At 47.0% G+C, this 23,031-nt stretch overlaps 1 protein-coding gene across 2 annotated transcripts in view; it reads right to left on the reverse strand.

Annotated features, from left to right (window-relative positions):
• Nucleotides 1-1,647: 1,647 nt before the first annotated feature.
• CHEK1 (checkpoint kinase 1) overlaps nucleotides 1,648-23,031 on the reverse strand; it is a 92,862-nt gene continuing 71,478 nt past the window's right edge. For both annotated transcript variants that reach the window (XM_040431100.1, XM_040431099.1), the window contains 5 exons: nucleotides 18,804-18,987; nucleotides 18,587-18,715; nucleotides 18,409-18,510; nucleotides 1,887-2,344; nucleotides 1,648-1,853 (listed from right to left, as the gene is read on the reverse strand). In XM_040431100.1, the coding sequence (XP_040287034.1) occupies nucleotides 2,249-2,344; nucleotides 18,409-18,510; nucleotides 18,587-18,715; nucleotides 18,804-18,987 (511 nt within the window). In that variant the 3' untranslated portion in view covers nucleotides 1,648-1,853; nucleotides 1,887-2,248. The remainder of the gene's footprint in view (nucleotides 1,854-1,886; nucleotides 2,345-18,408; nucleotides 18,511-18,586; nucleotides 18,716-18,803; nucleotides 18,988-23,031) is intronic.

Consider the following 23,031-nt stretch of genomic DNA (forward strand, 5'->3'; position numbering starts at 1 on the left):
AGAGGAGATGGATATCTCTATCTCTCTCCAATCTATCTATACACATATATACACATAATTAAGGCTGGAAGCACTGAGGGTGAGAGAGGGTGGTGGCCTTTTAAACTCTGTGTTCCTGCCCCTACAGATGTCAAGGGGTCAATCTCCAGGTTAAGCCGTCATGGTGGACTCAAGGAAACAGAATTACCGGTAAGTCTAATTATGTTTTTTTTGTTTTTGTGTTGTTTTTTTTAATACAACATCTGATTATAGTGCACTCCTAACACGGGATGGACCATGCAATTGTTTTTTCCTCACCAAGTTCTTCAGCAGCACAAGATAAGCTCATAGAAGAAACGGACAACTGTATTACAGACCTGTACATCTAACCAAAATATTCCTCAAATATACAAGAGCATATGTACACGAGTGGATGAAAATCACAAGCAGGGTTCCCACTATGTTAAGTGAGTATTTTCCCAAACAGTAAAACATTTATTTATTATTAGTCGCATTCATTTAATAAAAAAACTTCATACATTCATCTTTATTCATACAATGATTAACATATTAGGCCTCTTTCACGCGAACGTGTGCGCTGGCTGGCCGTATTGCGCACCGCATTTGCAGATCCACAATACACGGGCGCCGTTTCGTGGGCATTCCGCATCACGGATGTGGACCCATTCCCATCCGGAGATGCGGAACGGAAGCACTACAGAGTGCTTCCGTGGGGTTTCGTCCCGTACTTCCGTTCCGCAAAAAGTTAGAACATGTCCTATCTTTTTGCGGAACGCGTACCCATTAAAGTGAATGGGTCCGCGATCCACTGCGGCTGCCCCACAGTTGGTGTTCGTGCATTGCGGCCTGTAATTTGCGGGCTGCAGCACGGCCACGGGGCACACACGTTCGTGTGCAAGAGACCTTAATCATAGCATTTAGTCTGTGGTCACAATTGTCCCAAGACAACTAAGGCTACTTTCACACTAGCGTCGGGGCTCCGCTTGTGAGCTCCGTTTGAAGGGTCTCACAAGCGGCCCCGAACGCATCCGTCCAGCTACCAATGCATTCTGAGTGGACGCGGATCCGCTCAGAATGCATCAGTCTGGCAGCGTTCAGGTGTCCGCCTGGCCGTGCGGAGGCAAACGGATCCATCCAGACTTACAATGTAAGTCAATGGGGACGGATCCGTTTGAAGTTGACACCATATGGCTCAATTTTCAAACGGATCAGTCCCCCATTGACTTTCAATGTAAAGTATGGACAGATCCGTCTGAACAACTTTCAGACTTAGAATTTTTTCTAAACTATAATGCAGACGGATCCGTTCTGAATGGATCCAAACGTCTGCATTATAGGAGAGGATCCGTCTGTGCAGACACCAGACGGATACTCTCTGAACGCTAGTCTGAAAGTAGCCTTATAATATGTTCTCTGAGAGCAAGCATGCTCCCATCTATACAGGAAACAACAGTTATTGTATCACAGAGTAAAGCTTCATTCACACGTCCGTGGAACGCGGTCCATGAGATACCGGACTGGCATCCTGCTTAGTGCAGGAGCGCATGGCGTCATTGGTTGCTATGATGCCGTGCGGTTTGTGCTGCCACCGCAGTACAGTAATACACTTGTATAGAGCATATGAGTGTATCACTGTACTGTGGCGGCACAAAGCGCACGGCGTCATAGTAACCAATTACGCCGTGCGCTCCTGCACTAAGCAGGACGCCAGTCCGGTATCTCACGGATGTGTGAATGAAGCCTAAATGTCACCAATGGGTAACAATCTGATAACAGTAGCTTTAACCCAGGTAATCTGCTCTGAAATCAGGTTAACAGAAGGAGCAGCCAAACTTCCTTGATAAACTCAGGGGCTCACTATTCTCCCAAGGGAAGCATATACAGACCTTACAATGTTGTGACAACTTTACATTACTGGTGCAGGACTGTGTTCACAAACGGTATTGAGAAAAACCAGGAAAGTGTCAAAAAAAAATATATATATATATTTTTTTTTTAAAGTGTTCTTTGCTTCACTATCTCTTAAATGAAACATAGTTGAGCCCATGACAGAAATTCTTGCATGTCAGATAATAACTAGGTCTCTACCCTCTCCAGAACACCAGGAAGCATTTCGACTTCCACTGACCACATCAGTACCTACTCACCAAACAGTGCCAGATTAATATATGTAAAACAAGAACTAGTACTTAAACGGCAACATGAGTCTGGGGTCAGAGCATTAAAAAAAAAAATCACAACCATGTGATCATGTAATAGACATCATAACTTTTTGGTTTGCAACTATGCCCTCCATATTCTTCTTTATCTTCAGGAAATGTCGTTTGAACTCTAAACCATCACCCTGCAAGTAGAAAAAAAAAAGATAAAAAAAAAAAAAAAGTTACCAGTGTGCAGAGAAAATATATTCAAGTCTTCAGCAAAATCTTGTAAGCATAACTAGCAAAGGAAGGCTCTGTTCACATCCGATTTTTGGCTATGTCTGAGGGATATGTAATATATATATATATATATATATATATACATATATACATACACACACACACACACACTGCTCAAAAAAATAAAGGGAACACAAAAATAACATCCTAGATCAGAATTAATTAAATATTCTTCTGAAATACTTTGTTCTTTACATAGTTGAATGTGCTGACAACAAAATCACAAAAAAAAAAAATGGAAATCAAATTTTTCAACCCATGGAGGTCTGGATTTGGAGTCACACTCAAAATTAAAGTGGAAAAACACACTACAGGCTGATCCAACTTTGATGTAATACCTTAAAACAAGTCAAAATGAGGCTCAGTAGTGTGTGTGGCCTCCACGTGCCTGTATGACCTCCCTACAACGCCTGTGCATGCTCCTGATGAGGTGGCGGACGGTCTCCTGAGGGATCTCCTCCCAGACCTGGACTAAAGCATCTGCCAACTCCTGGACAGTCTGTGGTGCAACGTGACGTTGGTGGATAGAGCGAGACATGATGTCCCAGATGTGCTCAACTGGATTCAGGTCTGGGGAACGGGCGGGCCAGTCCATAGCATCAATGCCTTCGTCTTGCAGGAACTGCTGACACACTCCAGCCACATGAGGTCTAGCATTGTCTTGCATTAGGAGGAACCCAGGGCCAACCGCACCAGCATATGGTCTCACAAGGGGTCTGAGGATCTCATCTCGGTACCTAATGGCAGTCAGGCTACCTCTGGCGAGCACATGGAGGGCTGTGCGGCCCTCCAAAGAGATGCCACCCCACACCATTACTGACCCAATGCCAAACCGGTCATGCTGCAGGATGTTGCAGGCAGCAGAACGTTCTCCACGGCGTCTCCAGACTCTGTCACGTCTGTCACATGTGCTCAGTGTGAACCTGCTTTCATCTGTGAAGAGCACAGGGCGCCAGTGGCGAATTTGCCAATCTTTGTGTTCTCTGGCAAATGCCAAACGTCCTGCACGGTGTTGGGCTGTAAGCACAACCCCCACCTGTGGACGTCTGGCCCTCATATCACCCTCATGGAGTCCGTTTCTGACCGTTTGAGCAGACACATGCACATTTGTGGCCTGCTGGAGGTCATTTTGCAGGGCTCTGGCAGTGCTCCTCCTTGCACAAAGGCGGAGGTAGCGGTCCTGCTGCTGGGTTGTTGCCCTCCTACGGCCTCCTCCACATCTCCTGATGTACTGGCCTGCCTCCTGGTAGCGCCTCCATGCTCTGGACACTACGCTGACAGACACAGCAAACCTTCTTGCCACAGCTCGCATTGATGTGCCATCCTGGATAAGCTGCACTACCTGAGCCACTTGTGTGGGTTGTAGACTCCGTCTCAGTGCCCACTAGAGTGAAAGCACCGCAAGCATTCAAAAGTGACCAAAACATCAGCCAGGAATCATAGGAACTGAGAAGTGGTCTGTGGTCACCACCTGCAGAACCACTCCTTTATTGGGGGTGTCTTGCTAATTGCCTATAATTTCCACCTGTTGTCTATCCCATTTGCACAACAGCATGTGAAATTGATTGTCACTCAGTGTTACTTCCTAAGTGGACAGTTTGATTTCCCAGAAGTGTGATTGACCTGGAGTTACATTGTGTTGTTTAAGTGTTCCCTTTATTTTTTTTGAGAATATATATATATATATATATATATATATATATATAAATATATATATATATATGAAAGTTCGCAGCACTCCTTGCTGGGGGTATATGAAATAAACCAAGAGGATGGCGTCTTAACTCGTGTGGACGTACGGTGATTCTCCGCGTCTCGTCCCCGCCAATGCGCATGTGTCCTATATATACACACACACATTTTTATTTATATATATATATATATATATATATATATATATATATATATATATATATATATATATATATATATATATATATTTCGCCCCATACGACGCACTTTTTCTCCCCCCAATGCCCCTGCGTCTTATGGGGCGACGCAAGCTGCAATGTACGAGCAAGCGGGGACTGGGAGGAGCTGGGGGCCGGCAATAGCGGCGGGGCGGTGCAGTCAGTGTACTATAGCCCCGCCGGTATACTAATATAAGAGGTCTTATTCAATTCATATCTGTGGATGACATTTTTATGGGGGACATCTGTGGATGGCACAGTTATGGGGTGGGGAAGGGGGGTCTGTGGATGGCACATATATAACAGTGCCACCCACAGATCCCCCCTGTAACAGTGCCACCCACAGATCCCCCCCTGTAACAGTGCCACCCACAGATCCCCCCTGTAACAGTGCCACCCACAGATCCCCCCTGTAACAGTGCCACCCACAGATCCCCCCTGTAACAGTGCCATCCACAGATCCCCCCTGTAACAGTGCCATCCACAGATCCCCCCCCCCGTAACAGTGCCATCCACAGATCCCCCCCCATAACAGTGCCATCCACAGATCCCCCCCCATAACAGTGCCATCCACAGATCCCCCTGTAACAGTGTCTGCCATCCACAGATCCCCCCCCCATAACAGTGTCTGCCATCCACAGATCCCCCCCATAACAGTGTCAGTCATCCACAGATCCCCCCCATAACAGTGTCAGTCATCCACAGATCCCCCCCATAACAGTGTCTGTCATCCACAGATCTCCAGTAATAGTGCCATCCACAGACCACCATTAGTTCCAAACCTACCAAACACACAGCACACCTTTTGGTTAAAAATATTTTTTTGCTTATTTTCCTCCACAAAAACCTAGGTGCGTCTTATGGGCTGGTGCGTCTTATAGGGCGAAAAATACGGTATATATATATTTTCCTAATCATCCTTCAGGCAGCCCAACACGAAGGGTTAATGTCTTGCTCCTCCCGTCTAGGACAGAAGATAAGTCATTAGTAGTGTTGATAGAGCATCAAAGTGCTCGAGTAGAACACTTTGGGATGCTCGGGTGCTCCACCGAGCACCAGAGCACAATGGAAGCCAATGGGAGGAACCCAAGCATTAAACCAGGCACCCCCTGCTCTAAAGAGGGGAGGGTGTCTGGTTTATAGGAAAAGGTCAGAAATTGATGGAAACACCACTGAAATGGTTCAGGAACAGCATGGGGAGGATGTCTGGATGCATCTTGGACCCCCAGGTCGCTGCTGGGAACGATGTTGTCCGAGTAGTACGCCACTTTTACAGACTGACAATAATACGCACTTAACCGAAGATAAAATCGATTTTAGAGGAAAAATTGTTAGGAAACATTCTTTCCTGTATATTTAGTGCAAGTGCTGCCAAAAATTACAAGGAAGAGGCACTCTGATACAACCTGTATATCACATAAAGGAGGGCCTCGTTCACATTTTGGTACAATTGTTCAGGTAGCGGGACTCCTACACTTATAAAGCCTATGCACTAAGTGAAAGGGCTGCCAAAAATTACAAAGAACCGGCACTACAATACACCCTTTGTTACACATAAAGGAGGGCATCATACACACCCTTGAAAAATGATTGATGGCCTGCTGGTGACCCTCAAAAAGCGGAAAGCCTCAATGTCCACAAGCCTAAATGGCAACATTTCCAGGGCCAGCAATTTGGAAAGGTGCGCATCCAGTGCTATGGCCTGTGGGTGGGTGGCTGGGTATTTGTGCTTTTGTTCAAAGGCCTGGGGTATGGACATCTGTACTCTGCGCTGGGAAACAGAAGTGGATGTGCTAGCTGATGGTGCTTGTAAAGGTCTAGGTGCAGGGCGGGGGGCATCCGTGCCTGTGTCTTGGACAGGGGTTGGCCAGCACGGATCATGCTGCTGGTGGTGAGGTTGCTAGTGTTCACGCCCCTGCTCATTTCGGTACGGCACAGGTTGCAAATGACAATTCTTTTATCGTTCGCACTTTCCTCAAAAAAGCGCCAGACTGCGGAACACCTACCCCTTGGTAAGGGAGATTTCCACAAAGGGGTGCTCCGTGGAACAGTTGCAGGCCTGTTTGGTGTGGCCCGCCTTCTCCCTTTTACCACCCCACTGCCTCTTCCAGCCTGATGCGGTGCTGCGGATCCCTCCCACTCTGTACTGCTGTCCTCGCTCGGCTTGCCACCTTCCCAGGTTGGGTCAGTGTTTTTATCGTCCACCACCTCCTCACTCTGGTCATCCTGATAACTTGTTGACCTAACAAGAACTTCACTTATTGACAACTGTGTCTCATCCTCAACATCATCCACCTTGTGAAATACTAATTGCCATTCCCCACCGTTATCTTTTTCTGACTGTAGATGCTCAAGAGTTTGGGAATCAGTTCACAAGATCTTCTCATGTCCCTCTTCAAGCGGGCTTGGCGAGATGGCCAAATCAAGGGATGGCGATGAAGAGTTCCTCGGAATATCCGAGTGTGGGACCACTTGTTTGCCAAGGCTCTCCATGGTGGGTGGAAGGAGGATCAGGGTGAGGATTCTGTTGACCAGACTCTTTGCTACTGAGACTGGACTTTGTGGAAGACAGTGTGGTGCTTAACCGACTGGAAGCATTATCTGCTGCAATCCAACCGACCACCTGGTCACACTGGTGTGACTTCGAGAGTTGTGTCCTGCGCCGCCCTGCAAACTGGGACATGAAGCTAGGTATCTTGGAGGAGTGCGTTTTTTTTGTGCTCTGGCAGCCGGCAGTTTCACCGCGCCCAGGGCCACGGCCTCTGAGTGCACCAGCAGCACGGCCAATTCCCCGTCCCTTACTGCTCGCCTTGAGCATATTAAATGGTATATATGCTTGCAAGTATGTTACACGTACAGTAGCGCAGGTTTTGTAAGTAACTATGCGCAAATAAATTACACTGAATGTCACAGATATTTAGGATGCTCAAACGTTATACAGGAGATGTAGCGCAGGTAATGTCACCATCACCAGCGGCGAAAAAATTTAACCGAATGTCACTGTAATTTATGATGCGCAAACGTTATACAGGAGATGTAGTGCCGGTAATGTCGCTGCTGTCACCAGCAGTCAAACAATTGTACGCAATTTAGCGCACGTTGCGCTAATATATTTCGCAGCCAGATAAAATAGTCGTTAAATGGACTGTTGGGTCTCCAACACCTTAACACTCAAAACTCCCTAAAAAAAAAAAAAAAAAAAAAAACCCCACACACGATTCCTCTCCCTACACTATCTGTCCTTATTTTCCCCATCGGGTGTTTCATGGGAAGACTGAGCTGAGATTTATCCTGGAATGTACCGGGTATGTTTCTCATATGCAGCGGGTGTTCTCTGCAGACCATCATTGTATGTTTTAGGGTGTGTCCCTGTGAGAAGTGCTGGTTTGGCAGGTACAAGCACTGTTATTACCTTCAGGCAGTGTCTCCATCTCAGGAGCCATTTTGGAGTAGACGTATATGGGTGCAGCTGAGCTAAACTTGATGGATAACATGTTAAGTAAAAAATGGCACAAGGAGTTAACTAACTTTAAATGTATTTCAATAGTTTGTCACAAAAGAACATGAGAACTCTGTGCCTTGTGTTTTCAGAGTCGTTTTTAGCTCAGTTCCAAAGAGCATCTAAGAGGGTCTCAGAAGGGACAGATAGAGAAGAGTAAGTTCTAAGTGTTCAGGCTCTCCAAGCACTAGAAAGTAGAAATTTGGAACAGGTAGACATAAAATTTATGACGTCAGGCTTCCAGTAGGCGCAAGATTACAAAACCTTTTCTCAAATTGTGCAACGATTACATCAGACAAACGATTACAATCAAAGAATCTTGTACTCAGGTTATTCCCTCAGGTTAAAGAAATCCCCCTCCCAAGGCAAATAAGTCAACCCTTCACAAAACCTCATATGGTGGTTGTTCCAGGACTTCAAAGGAAAATCTTGACCTCTTTCACAGGAAATTTCTGGGGTCTTTTCAAGAGTGCATGCAGTGCCAAAGCCACAGGTAAGGGCTTACATGTCTAAATAAATACCTGCTCTGAAGAAATTCATGATGTGAATTTCTGTTTTATCAACATTCGCCAGCAGGACGATTTTACAGCCATCACCCACCAGGGTTTCACATCTTCAATTTACTCCTCTGGTTTCTCATCATCGCCTGGTGTTTTTACAAAGTTAGTTGTGGCGCTAACTCAGCCCTTAGTTTCCAGTTAGACTCCAGAAACATAGAATGTGTCGGCAGAGAAGAACCATTTGGCCCATCTAGTCTACCCAATATACTGAATACTATGAATAGCCCCTGGCCCTATCTTATATGAAGGATGGCCTTATGCCTATCCCATGCAGGCTTAAACTCCTTCACTGTATTTGCAGCCACCACTTCTGATATTACTTTTAAACCTTTGCCCCTCTAATTTAAAACTATGTCCTCTTGTAGCAGGACAAGGTAGGCAGTCAATGTCATAGAGCAGCAGGAAATGCTAGCAGAATGCTTGAGTGTATAGGGAGAGGAATTACCAATAGAAAGAGGGAGGTGCTCATGACGCTCTACAGAGCACTCGTGAGACCTCATTTGGAGTATTGTGCTCAGTACTGGAGACCATATCTCCAGAAGGATATTGATACTTTGGAGAGAGTTCAGAGAAGAGCTACTAAACTGGGACATGGACATGGAAACTGGTTGCTTAAGTTCTCACAGGAGCGGATCCAGAAATCAAGGTGGATGTGAAATCTAAGGTCCCACCACCAAGTGCCAGTCAGGACCAGTGGAGTAACTAGAAGTAACTGGGCACCACAGCAAATATTTGAAAGTGGAATGTCAAATTGTAGACAGCCAACCACATTCAAGATATTCTGAATGTTCAGGTGGATCTGTTAAGTAGGTCACAGTTGAAGTGTCAGCGACTGTATTTATAACAGATTGTGTGCAGATGGAGTACCCCCATTTAGATGCAATGGGGACAGCCTCCAATACAAAGCTCATGAAGTTCTGCTCCCTGAATCCAGCGGATCCACCAGAAAGAATAGATGGCCTGTCTTTCAGTTGGGAAGTAATTTTTCATCCACATTTTCCTCCATTTCCCCTCATATCCATAGTGCTCAGAAAAACGAGACAAGTGTCTCAGCCATAGCGCTCAACTGGCCAGTAGGGCATGATCCCTCACGGGCTACAACTTTCCAGAGGAAATTATTGGAGATACAGTCCAGCTGAATCTTCTGGTTCAAGCGGGCCTACAGCACCCAAGCTGGAGATGTTTCAGCTTACAGCCTGGAATCTGACTGTTCAGGACTGAAGGGCTTGTAAGATGTGGTGGTGGAAACTTTACAGAATCCTGATCTGTCTGAAGTCTTACATTTTGTTTCCAGTTTGTTTTAAAACCTAACACTGTAAGGGTGCATTTCACGGCTGCCACTGCTTGCATGGATGGAGCCTTTGTGCATTCATGCATTTTTTTAAAAACTTTTTATTCAATTTAAATTAATTGGTTAAGCCTCCTATTCCAGCCTGGGATCAGGCTTTTCTCCTCAAGACCCTGTTTGAATCTCTATTTCATTCTCTTACAACAGCACCGCTAAGGTTTGTATCTTGGAAGGTTTTATTTCTGTTGGCAATTGCATCAGACTTTGCAAACTCTATCATTAAAGGGCCATATCTGAAAGTACATCATGAAGACTTGATTTTAAGGTTGATGTCTTATATCCTACCAAAGCTCTCATCTGACATGAATGTAGGTGGGAATTCTGATAGACCAATTTATTAAATCAGCTGAACAAGACAAGCTTCATCTACTGGTCATTGGAGAACCAGGGTCCTACAGGTCAGCTTACCATCTGTTTATAGAGAAGTATAAAAGCCAGCAAGCCTACACTGCTTGGATTAGGAAAACTATTACAAGTCTGCTTCTACATTTCAAGTACTCCTGTTACCAGGTGGAGTTACAGCACACTCCACTCTGTCCACTTTATCACTTGGGCAGAGAAAAGAGGGGGAGGGGGGGCATTGGATCAGACATGCAGGGCCGCTACATGATCTTCTCCATGCACTTTTACAAAACAATGCAAGTTGGATGTATCTGGTGCTTGCGACTCAGTCTTTGACAGACATGTGATTATTAAGGCTGCTATTTCTCCCCCCCCCCCCCCTCATTGTTTAATACGGCTTTTCAGATCCCTTTGTGTTGTACCGCCTGAAGGATAACAAAAGTCTAAATTTGCTTACCGAAATTTATCTTTCCTTGAGTTCAAAGGCAGCACAAATATCCCTCCCTGAAAAAGACATTGCCTGGAAAAACACATCTGCCTAGTGGGTGTGCACTCCTTTATAGGGGGGTTAATTAGTCTGATTTACTAATGATTTATCTTCTGTCCTAGACGGGAGGGGCAAGACATTAACCCTTTGTGTTGTGCTGCCTTTCGACTCAAGGAAAGAAATTTTGGTAAGCAAATTTAGACCATCTATAGATAAACACACAAAAGGGATATTTGGCTTCAAGCAGGATGTTCTCAGACGGAAGTGGCCACTGAGCTTAGAATGCAAGGGTCATCAGCAGGTTGCAACAGAGATAAAGAGAGACTGAAGAGTCACAGAAGTGAATGTCCTTTGGCCACATCCCACACTGATGACCGTTTCATTGTGAACAATGCCCTGCGGAACCAGATGAATGCCATGCAACTCCAGGCACATTTAAGGAAGGTGAGAAGCACCCAAGTGTCACATCTAACCATTCAAAAACGTTTACATCAGCGTGGTCTGTGTGCTAGACGACCTGCAAGGGGACCTGACCACAGCCATCAGTCTTGCATGAGCATCTATGCTGGAAGAGGGACCAGTGGGCCTCAGTGCTGTTCACTGATGAAAGTAGATTCATGCGGAGCAGAAATGATGGCCGCCAACGAGGTTGGAGCCACTAGTGAGCCTTTCGCAGTGTTAGTGTGTGAGCAGGTGTGTCTAGTCAATACAGAAGTGCCCTAAACTTTGTAAATTGTACAGTGACAAGCCCATACTACTTGAATAACATCATTAATCCAGTCATTGTGCCTCTGCATGAACAATACAGGCATAATTTTATATTCATGGATGACAATGCGCCAGCTCATGGAGGTCACATTATTAGAAACTGGGGTACCTCAAATTGAGTGGCCTGTACTTTCTCCAGACCTGAATACCATTAGGATCAGCTGAGTAGCCGTGTAGAGGCTCGTACCACAGAACCTCAATGACCTGAGGGTCGCCCTTTAAGAAGAGTGGGATGCCATGCCTCAGCAGACAATAAGTTGACTTGTGAACAGCATGAGACGTCGTTGTCAAGCTGTAATTGATGCTAAAGGCTACATGACAAGTTATTGAGACATTGACATTTTTGTGGGGGGTGTACCCACCACTGGTGTTGGGCTTTTGTCTCAATAAACTGCTTGAGGTGTAGATATAATATATATTTCTCTATAAAGTGTAGAAAAAGGTAGACCACACTGGTTCAGGGTATGCCAAAAATTGGATTTTTTGTACTCACCGTAAAATCATTTTCTCGTAGTAGGCATTGGGGGACACAGCACCATGGGTATATGTCCAACTACCACTAGGAGGCGACACTAGATATAAAAAGTGTTGGGTCCTCCCCGTTGGGCTATACCCTCTCCACAGACACTAGGCAGCTCAGTTTGTACCAAAAGCAGTAGGAGAGAGAAGAAAGGCAAGGAACCAACAACTCCCGTACCAGGAAAAATCAAGAGACCAGCCCGGAGAAGCGGAAGTAAAACAACATAGGGTGGGATCTGTGTCCCCCAATGCCTACTACGAGAAAAGGATTTTACGGTGAGTACAAAAAATCCAATTTTCTCGTGCATGGCATTGGGGGACACAGCACCATGGGACGTCCCAAAGCAGTCCCCGAGGGTGGGAAAAGGACAGCCATGCCACCGGTTGGGCACACAGGTGCAGGAGAACCATGTGACCCAACAGGAGGAAAGCACAGAATAGGCAAGAAGCCTCATAATAAGGGAGAAAACCCCAATGAAGCAACAGCGAAGACTGCCCGCACCCGAGGATAAATGCCTGGGAGAAATGCAAGAAGGCAAAAGTGAAACATCCGGCTCAACCAAAGGCTGGAGAGAGAAAGTAGGACAGCACCACGTAGTGGAGCTACCCGACATTCTAATTGACTCAGGCAAAAGCACAAACACCCTGAGGTCAACCCCTGAAAGGCCAGGGGAACAAGGGAACATGGACTCACTGAAGGCCAAACGAGTGAGGGAAGCCATAGCAAGGCTCACATGAGAAGGAAGCAGGCCTCCCCTCAGCACAAAACAGGTGATGAAACCCCAAAGACGCTAAGGGAAACCGCCAACTCTTGTAAAAGGGAAGGGGGTTGTAAAAAAATGCCAGGAAAAGAGAAAAGATAAGACCAGCATCACAAAATCAGGAGACGAGGAAAGAGCCCCCTGAAAACAAAATATCACTGAGAAGCGCAAGACCGGAGAAACTCTGGCCAAACAAAGTATCAGGGAAAAAAGGGGACCAGATGCAGGCCCCGGAAATCTCAGCAGGGACACACTGGAGTGAGAGAAGCCATAGCAAGGCTCACAAGGAAGTGAGCAGGTCTCCCCCCACCGCAAAGCAGGTGATGAAGTTAAGCGCCCTATTGAAAGGTGAAAACCCCAAAGGCACCAAGGGAAACTGCCAACCCTTGGAAAGGGAGGGGGTTGCAAGTAAAGGCCAGGAAAAAAGATAAGATAAGACCTGCATCCCAAAACCAGGAGACGAGAAACGAGCCTCTGAAAACAAAATATCGCTGAAAAGCGCAAGACCAGAGAAACTCCGGCCGAATGAAGTATCAGAGAGAAACAGGCACAGAAAATCTCAGCAGGGACACACTGGACAGAGACATGGGAGGAGGAGAGTACTCCCAACAATCTAAGGAGGAAGATTCTACAAACAGGAGGAAGTCCCTCCTGAAGGAGACCATAAGGTGGAAATGCAAAGCGTAGCATAAAACCACTCAATACCAGATACTTGACGTGGGAGGGTGGGAAGATAGACACGAATCCCAAGAGGTCCACAAGGCTTTTGGAACCCACAAGGGGAACAATCAACCCAGGTCCCCCCAAACAAACAACTATTATCATACAGAATCTGCGTGGTCCATGAACGGAGACAGGGATTCTGGAAAGGAGTACCCGGTGTGGGATCACAAGGAACCAGGCACTGAGGACAACGAAAGGCAGAATATCCCAAAAAAATGAAAATAACCGCTATATGGGAAGGGATTGGTCATGGACAACTAGCCATTCTAAGAATAGTGGCTAGCAATCTGTACACATTGTCCCGGGGAGAGCAAGTACAGCGGCTTGGGTTGAACCACAAAATCGACAAACACCCATACGCATAAGGAATGGCGAAGTCGCTATAAAGAAACTAGGAGTGACTACACGAAATGTAGAAACCAGCCGTGACCGACACACAGAAGACTCCCAGGGGGAGAAAGTACCAGACAGGCACAGACAATAGCAAGGTCCAAGGGAACTGCCCTCTGTCATATAGTACAACTAAGCAGAGAATATAAGGGAACACCCGGACCCAGAAGGAACTACGGAACCCTGTCCGATGCCAGAGCAATCAGCAGAAAATTCACCTACCAGGCAGGTGAGTGGCGCTCAGTGTTTGTCCCTGACCATCAGGAAAGGACGTCCAACGAGGAAAAAACGCTGACCCCAGAAGGATTCCGTGTGGCGGAGGACATCCAGTGATGGCCGAAAACCGCTGCAGCGGCCGGTGCTCACCAAGCTATGTACCCAAACAAGGAAAAAGATCCAGTGGAGATCACTGTACTCCACCAGGAGTGGTCCGCCCTGTAACAGAAAAAAGCGGGTAATCCTTTATAATATGGGGTAACGCGGAGTGCCGCAGACAGAAGTACATTATAGGGATGGCAAGAGCAACCCTAGCACGAAGGCCAACAACCACCTGGCCATGGTGTAGGGAGCGTGGTTGTAAGTGGACCACCCACCAGATCAGAACAGATCAGCCATATACTGGGTAACACCAGAAGTAGCAGTAGACCGACAAGGTGGAGGTGGGGGTTGGGCTGGTCCACCCCTGCCAGATATGGTTACCATGTACATGCTGAACCAGGATGGCCTGTTGTAGACAGTGCCTTGAGAAAGTACAGGAAGACCATAGAGTACGACAGTAACGGAGTGGCATATGTATGGAAGAACCAAAAAAGAAGAGTAGTAACCATGGTTGGAGCATAGAATAGAGTCCGGGGAAGGAAGTACCCTGTAATACAGAAACTGTATGGGCCACAGATTGCACCATAGGGCCCAGCACGTGGGCTAAAAAAAATACACGCCTAAAACCGAGCTAAAGTGGCAGCATGTTGCACACTAAGGAGAGTGGAAACAAAGCCACAGCATGCGGAAATGCAACCGCATTTGGAGGGTACAGGTCCACACCCTGTTAAAGTAGCAATACAGCTGTGTAGTGCGGAGATACGACCAGACAGGTGCAATGGGTACAGCATCTGGTGATTATAGAGGTACTAGAATCAAGATTAGAGCAATGTGGCCGCATGGTGCACCCTAGGACCAGAGAAGTCCAGCGGCTACCGCGTTAGCAATGCTACCTATATTCCGCTCGGGAGGGGGAAAATAGGGCCCCACGGTACCACAAAGAACGACCGATGCACACCACAATTAAGTAAGTGCAATGGCAACTGAAGGAGGCCCTCTATTTCACCAGAGGGAAACAGGGCCGCATAGTACTCCATAGAGCCAGACAGGTGTAACGGTTGCAGGTCGGAGACGGTGCAGAAATCTACCTAAGAAGAGAGTAAGATGGCTGTTTGGTGCACACTATGATGAGGTAGGTGCAATGGCCACGGCAATTGGAGGAGGCCTCAAAATCTCGTCTGGTAAGGGAGAGAAAATGCCAAATGGTACACCAGAAAGCCAGACAGGAGTAACGGCTATAGCATCCAGAGATGGTGCAGGTACTCTACCTATGAAGGGATCAAGGTGGCAACTTGGTGCCCACTAGAACCAGAGAGGGGCAATTCTATGGCAATTGAAAGTGGCCTCTATATCTCGCCTGTAGGGAGAAATGTTGCCGCATGAAACACAATAGAGCCCGCCAGGGGTATTGGCTACAGCATCAGGAGATGGTGTAGGAGCTCTACCTCTGAAGGGAGCAAGGTGGCTGGAAACAGATAGGGGCAATTGCTACGGCAATTGAAGGCGGCCTGTATATCTCACCCGACAGGGGGAAATAGTGCCACGTGGAACACCATCGAGGCAACCAGGGGTAATGGCTACAGCATCTGGAGTAAGTGTAGGAACTAATCGCCACGGCACTAAAATCTGGCCTGTATTCTCTGATACAGGCTACTACAAAAGAACCTTTAGAGGCCGAGGAGGGTTACCAACCCTACAAGAGGCGTTTGCCTGAATTATCAGCTTGCCTGGAACATAGCCCCTGGATAGGGGAACCAGGAAGGTCTGTCATGTACAGCCTACGAGGGCGTACGTACCAGAGACACCGCGTAGGTGTCCCAGTTGCTAAGCACGGAGACGGCTGCCTTACCAGTGCGGTAATTACCTGTGCAGGCCGGAGAGCGCCATCCGAAAGTCCACTAGAGGGGCACCGAAACCTGGGTAGGGTAGGTTCCTCCGTGCACGTTTGTCTTGACCTCACAGAGGGATTCTGCATGGTGGAAGACCACCCGATGCTCTGTTCCGAGGGAATCTGTGCAGAGGTATCCCCAGAGGCAACTGACAGAGAAGGCTTCGTCACCAGCCTCAGGCCTGTCCTGGGACGACCCAAGGATGCAGAGGAGGGGAGACCGCAATTCGTAGGTAGCGCTCAAGCGACTCCGCCGGGGATTGGGAGAGTCAGGCAAGGTTCCCATGGTTCGACAGGGATGGAGCCCATTCAAGGGGGACCTACCAAAAAGGGTGGAAAGGGGGGGGGGGGGGGGGGGGGGGGGGAGACGACGACAAGCCAACCACATGGAAACCTCCGTAGACAACGGACGCACGTGAAATACGTGGCGATCCGCTAAGGAGGCTGGGAGAGGAGGCCCTCATAGAGCAGGAGGACTGACCTAACTGTCCCCAGAGCCACTGTTCCCAAGAGGTGCTGCAGCAGCAATAGGGTGGCAGGGCTGCAGGAGAATGCAGAGCAAATCAGCCAGAGGCTGCTTACCAGACCCCAGGAGCTGTGTCAGCACGCCCCATGAAGGAGAAGATGGCGACCCGGTGAAGAGAAAGAAGCGGGCAAACGGAGGAAGAACCGCCCCCTGACAGAGCAGGGCAGCTGGATTGAACAAGGAGCAGAGGCCCCTCCCACGGAGGGAGAATGAGAGCGCCCGGGAAGCCAGGAGTGGGCGGAGAGAAGGCTCCGCCCCACGTGACCTGCGGCCTATAAGCCGGGGCCTACATTAGGAAGTGCCGCCGGAAACGGACGCCCGCGATCGCGTCCGGAAGCAACCGCGGAGCGGGAGGAACACAGGGCCGAGGGGAATTGAGGAAGCCCTCTCTGAAAATGACCCCCATTAATGCGCAGCACCATGGGACGTCCCAAGGAATGCTGCGACATCCGTGGAAGTGCTGGACCCAAAGGAGACATGGGCCTCCCTGCAGGTATCCTGGCCCCAAAATAACCCCCTTCAAGGGGATAGGGGAGATAAAGCGGGTGGACCACCCAGCAAAGTGCCTCAGACCCTAAGAGGCCATGGGAGGGAGTTGGGGAGGGGGAAGGAGGGAGGGAGAAGGGGACTACAGGGCACCCACAATGGATCCAGATCCCTACTTACCTTCCGATGTCTTCAGGCGCAGCAATGACAACCCCCTCGGCGGACTCCACATGGGAGCCGTGGGTCTACCGGAATTTCACTGCGGAAGCAGTTACAAGTGGGGACTGGGTGGCTGCCAGGTACCCGAGTACGCGCCCGCAGGGGGGCAACTAAAGTGGAACACGATGGAGCCACCCCTGCCGCAGGCCGGAACCTGCAGAGAAAGAAAAAATGATTGAAGAAAAAATAAAATAAAAAAGTAGCAGGATGACCTGCACAAAAAAAGCAGGTCAGGTCTGCCTCCTATGGACACTAGAACAAGACTTAGGCCTCTTTCACACTTGCGTTGTCCGGATCCGGCGTGTACTCCACTTGCCGGAATTACACGCCGGATCCGGAAAAACGCAAGTGTACTGAAAGCATTTGAAGACGGAACCGTCTTCCAAATGCGTTCAGTGTTACTATGGCACCGAGGACGCTATTAAAGTCCTGGTTGCCATAGTAGGAGCGGGGAGCGGGGGAGCGGTATACTTACAGTCCGTGCGGCTCCCGGGGCGCTCCAGAATGACGTCAGAGCGCCCCATGCGCATGGATGACGTGATCCATGTGATCACATGATCCATGCGCTTGGGGCGCCCTGACGTCACTCTGGAGCGCCCGGGGAGCCGCACGGACGGTTAGTATACTGCTCCCCCGCTCCCCACTACACTTTACCATGGCTGCCAGGACTTTAGCGTCCCGGCAGCCATGGTAACCACTCTGAAAAAGCTAAATGTCGGCTCCGGCAATGCGCCGAAACGACGTTTAGCTTAAGGCCGGATCCGGATCAATGCCTTTCAATGGGCATTAATTCCGGATCCGGCCTTGCGGCAAGTGTTCCGGATTTTTGGCCGGAGCAAAAAGCGCAGCATGCTGCGGTATTTTCTCCGGCCAAAAAACGTTCCGTTCCGGAACTGAAGACATCCTGATGCATCCTGAACGGATTTCTCTCCATTCAGAATGCATTAGGATAATCCTGATCAGGATTCTTCCGGCATAGAGCCCCGACGACGGAACTCTATGCCGGAAGACAAGAACGCAAGTGTGAAAGAGCCCTAAGCTGCTTAGTGTCTGTGGAGAGGGTATAGCCCAACGGGGAGGAGCCAAAACTTTTTATGTCTAGTATCGCCTCCTAGTGGTAGTTGGACATATACCCATGGTGCTGTGTCCCCCTATGCCATGCACGAGAAATGTCACTTTTGCACCAGTGGCTTTACAGACTTCTTTCTGCCAAGTTACTGTACCTTGGAAAGGCGAAAGTCCAGTAAAATTCCTTCATCCATCTCCACTAAATTAACTTTGAATATCAGTTTGTTGTTTCTTCGGTCAGTCGTTGAAAGTGTCACCTGATAAAAAGGAATCAAATTCAGTTGTTTGTATCAAGTTTGTAGCAAGCCCTGCCAAAACAGAAGTAAAACTCACCTGGTTGACACATTTCTTCCAGACATAGCCCATCTTCTCACAAGTCTCCTTAAGATTGTTGTATGTGCTTTCTGCATCAACTTTGGTGAAGAAGCGGGTCATCCTTTTAACCAAGCGCTGCCATGGGTTCTAAGAATGTATACAGCATTGACTGGTAAATGCATTACAAAGTGCAAACAAGATGCCAAGAAGCAAATATTAATAAGATTTTAATTACCTGTGAGGAACCCGGAGTCCCCAGTAACTGGCTGCTCAGCAGCATGTTCTCAGGACAGGCCGGCTGAGAGAAACTGATTCCTTTACCCTGCAACAGTTTATCTATATGAGAAGAACAGCTATCCCAAGTAGGGAGGGCAGTGCGGGGTTCTGGCTGTGTACTGGAAAAGGTCACCTTCTCTTCACTGCAAAGAAATGATAAAGGTTTATTACAGAACTTTTATTCACTGGAAAAAATAATCTCTTTAGTTCTACACCCAACGTATCGTCTTCAAAGATACCAGCTTAATGCGTACTGTACTTAAGGGAGAAGATATTACATAGTTAAAGGGGTTTGTTTAAACTGATAATCTATCCTCTGGATAGATCCATCACCATCTGATCGGTGGGGGTCCGATTCCCGGGACCCCCGCCGATCAGCTGTTTGAGAAGGCAGCGGCGCTCCAGGAGCACAGCAGCCTTCCCACAAAGCTTATTAGCGGAGGTCCCGGGTGTCGGACCCCGCCGATCAGATGCTGATGATCTATCCAGAGCATAGATCATCAGTTTAAAACAAACTGCAGAACCCCTTTAATACAACTGAAAAAAAGTCACAAGTCCATCAATTCCATATTCAATGTAGAATTATAAGTAGTGTTGAGCTAACTTGTGTTTTCAAGTTCAGCCTCCAAGGTTCAGGATATCTAAGAATTCAGTTATGGATTCCGCTACCACGGACCATGGTCTGTGGTAGCGGAATCCATAACAGAATTCTTATAAAACCTGAACCTTGTATGCCAAACTTGAAAACACAAGTTAGCACAACACTAATTATAAGTCAATCTTAAAAGGGATTCTGTCATCAGATTTGAGGCCTATAACCTAAACATATGGCCAGGTCCCTACTAATACCCTGAATCCGAAACTGACCTTATTAACCTCTTAAGGACACATGACGTACCGGTACGTCATGTGTTGTTCCGATCACTGCCGCCCGGCCGGCAGTGATCGGAACCCGGTGCCTGCTCAAATCATTGAGCAGGCACCTAGGCTAAATGCGCGGGGGGGTCCCGTGACCCCCCCATGTCGGCGATCGCGGCAAACCGCAGGTCAATTCAGACCTGCGGTTTGCTGCGATTTCTTCAGTTTCTGGTCCTAAAAAAAGTTTTATTCACCCCCCCCCCCCCTGCACCCCCGAATGATTTTTATGGTGGCGGGAGGTGCAGGGGGAGGGTTGCGGGCGGTGTGGGAGGCGGGCGGTGCGGCAGGCGGGATCGCGATCCCCCGCCCGCCTCCCCTTGAAAATTCATTGGTGTTCAGTGGGTATACCAGGGTGCCAGCACATTGCTGGCACCCTGGTATAAACGGCTGACATCTGCGATGCGATGTCAGCCGTTTAACCCTTTCCATACAGCGGTCCGTACGGACCGCTGTATGGAAAAAGTTAACAGCGCAGGGAGCGCCCTCCCTCTCCCATCGGGGGGCTGCTGTGCCTTTGCAGCCCCCCGATGGAGAGGGAGAGAGCCCCCAGACAGCCCCCCGAGAGATCCCCTCCTTACCCTTCCCCGTCTGCGAAGTTCTGAGCAGACGGGGAAGGTTCCCATGGCAACAGGACGCCTCTCAGGCGTCCTGCTGTCCATGGTGCTGAACAGATCTGTGCTGAAAGGCATAGATCTGTTCAGTGTAAGTAAAATACAGTGCAGTACAATATATATTGTTCTGTACTGTATTATACAGACATCAGACCCACTGGATCTTCAAGAACCAAGTGGGTCTGGGTCAAAAAAAAAGTGAATAAAAGTGAAAAAAAAAGTAAAAATCAAAAAACACATTTATCACTGATAAAAAATGAAAAAAATAAAATTCCCTACACATGTTTGGTATCGCCGCGTCCGTAACGACCTGATCTATAAAACGGTCATGTTACTTTACCCGAACGGTGAACACCATAAAAATAAAAAACTATGATGAAATTAAAATTTTGCCCACCTTACTTCCCAAAAAAGGTAATAAAAGTGATCAAAAAAGTCGCATGTACGCCAAAATTGTAACAATCAAACCGTCATCTCATCCCGCAAAAATCATACCCTACCCAAGATAATGGCCCAAAAACTGAAAAAACTATGGCTCTTAGACTATGGAGACACTAAAACATCATTTTTTTTGTTTCAAAAATGAAATCATTGTGTAAAACTTACATAAATAAAAAAAAAGTATACATATTAGGTATCGCCGCGTCCGTATCGCCCGGCTCTATAAAAATATCACATGATCTAACCCCTCAGATGACCACCGTAAAAAAAAAAAAAAAAAAAACGGTGTAAAAAAAGCCATTTTTTGTCATCTTAAGTCACAAAAAGTGTAATAGCAAGCAATCAAAAAGTCATATGCACCCCAAAATAGATGCCAATCAAACCGTCATCTCATCCCGCAAAAAATGAGACCCTACTTAAGATAATCGCCCAAAAACTGAAAAAACTATGGCTCTTAGACTATGGAGACACTAAAACATTTTTTTGGTTTTAAAAATGAAATCATTGTGTAAAACTTACATAAATAAAAAAAAATTGTATACATATTAGGTATCGCCGCGTCCGTGACAACCTGCTCTATAAAATTACCACATGATCTAACCTGTCAGATGAATGTTGTAAATAACAAAAAAAAAAAAACGGTGCCAAAAAAGCTATTTCTTGTTACCTTGCCGCACAAAAAGTGTAATATAGAGCAACCAAAAATCATATGTACCCTAAACTAGTACCAACAAAACTGCCACCCTATCCCGTAGTTTCTAAAATGGGGTCACTTTTTTGGAGTTTCTACTCTAGGGGTGCATCAGGGGGGCTTCAAATGGGACATGGTGTAAAATAAAAACAGTCCAGCAAAACCTGCCTTCCAAAAACCATATGGCATTCCTTTCCTTCTGCGCCCTGCCGTGTGCCCGTACAGCGGTTTACGACCACATATGGGGTGTTTCTGTAAACTACAGAATTAGGGCCATAAATAATGAGTTTTTTTTGGCTGTTAACCCTTGCTTTGTAACTGGAAAAAAAATATTAAAATGGAAAATCTGCCAAAAAAGTGAAATTTTGAAATTGTATCTCTATTTTCCATTAAATCTTGTGCAACACCTAAAGGGTTAACAAAGTTTGTAAAATCAGTTTTGAATACCTTGAGGGGTGTAGTTTCTTAGATGGGGTCACTTTTATGGAGTTTATAATCTAGGGGTGCATCAGGGGGGCTTCAAATGGGACATGGTGCCAAAAAAAACAGTCCAGCAAAATCAGCCCTCCAAAAACCAAACGGCGCACCTTTCACTCTACGCCCCGCTGTGTGCCCGTACAGTAGTTTACGGCCACATATTGGGTGTTTCTGTAAACAGCAGAGTCAGGGCAATAAAGATACAGTCTTGTTTGGCTGTTAACCCTTGCTTTGTTAGTGGAAAAAATGGGTTAAAATGGAAAATTAGGCAAAAAAATGAAATTCTCAAATTTCATCGCCATTTGCCAATAACTCTTGTGCAACACCTAAAGGGTTAACGACGTATGTAAAATCAGCTTTGAATACCTTGAGGGGTGTAGTTTCTTAGAAGGGGGTCACTTTTAGGGAGTTTCTCCTCTAGGGGTGCATCAGGGGGCTTCAAATGGGACATGGTGTAAATAAACCGGTCCATAAAAATCAGCCTTCCAAAAACCATACGGCGCACCTTTCCCTCTACGCCCCGCTGTGTGGCCGTACAGTAGTTTACGGCCACATATTGGGTGTTTCTGTAAACGGCAGAGTCAGGGCAATAAAGATACAGTCTTGTTTGGCTGTTAACCCTTGGTTTGTTAGTGGAAAAAAATGGGTTAAAATGAAAAATTAGACAAAAAAATGAAATTCTCAAATTTCCTCCCCATTTGCCAATAACTCTTGTGCAACACCTAAAGGGTTAACAACGTATGCAAAATCAGTTTTGAATACCTTGAGGGGTGTAGTTTCTTAGATGGGGTCATTTTTGGGTGGTTTCTATAATGTAAGCCTCGCAAAGTGACTTGAGACCTGAACTGGTCCCTAAAAATTGAGTTTTTGTAAATTTCTGAAAAATTTCAAGATTTGCTTCTAAACTTCTAAGCCTTATAACATCCCCAAAAAATAAAATATCATTCCCAAAACAATTCAAACATGAAGTAGACATATGGGGAATGTAAAGTCATCACAATTTTTGGGGGTATTACTATGTATTACAGAAGTAGAGAAACTGAAACTTT

The sequence above is a fragment of the Bufo bufo genome, chromosome 1, assembly GCF_905171765.1.
Source record: "Bufo bufo chromosome 1, aBufBuf1.1, whole genome shotgun sequence".
Lineage (NCBI taxonomy): Eukaryota > Metazoa > Chordata > Amphibia > Anura > Bufonidae > Bufo > Bufo bufo.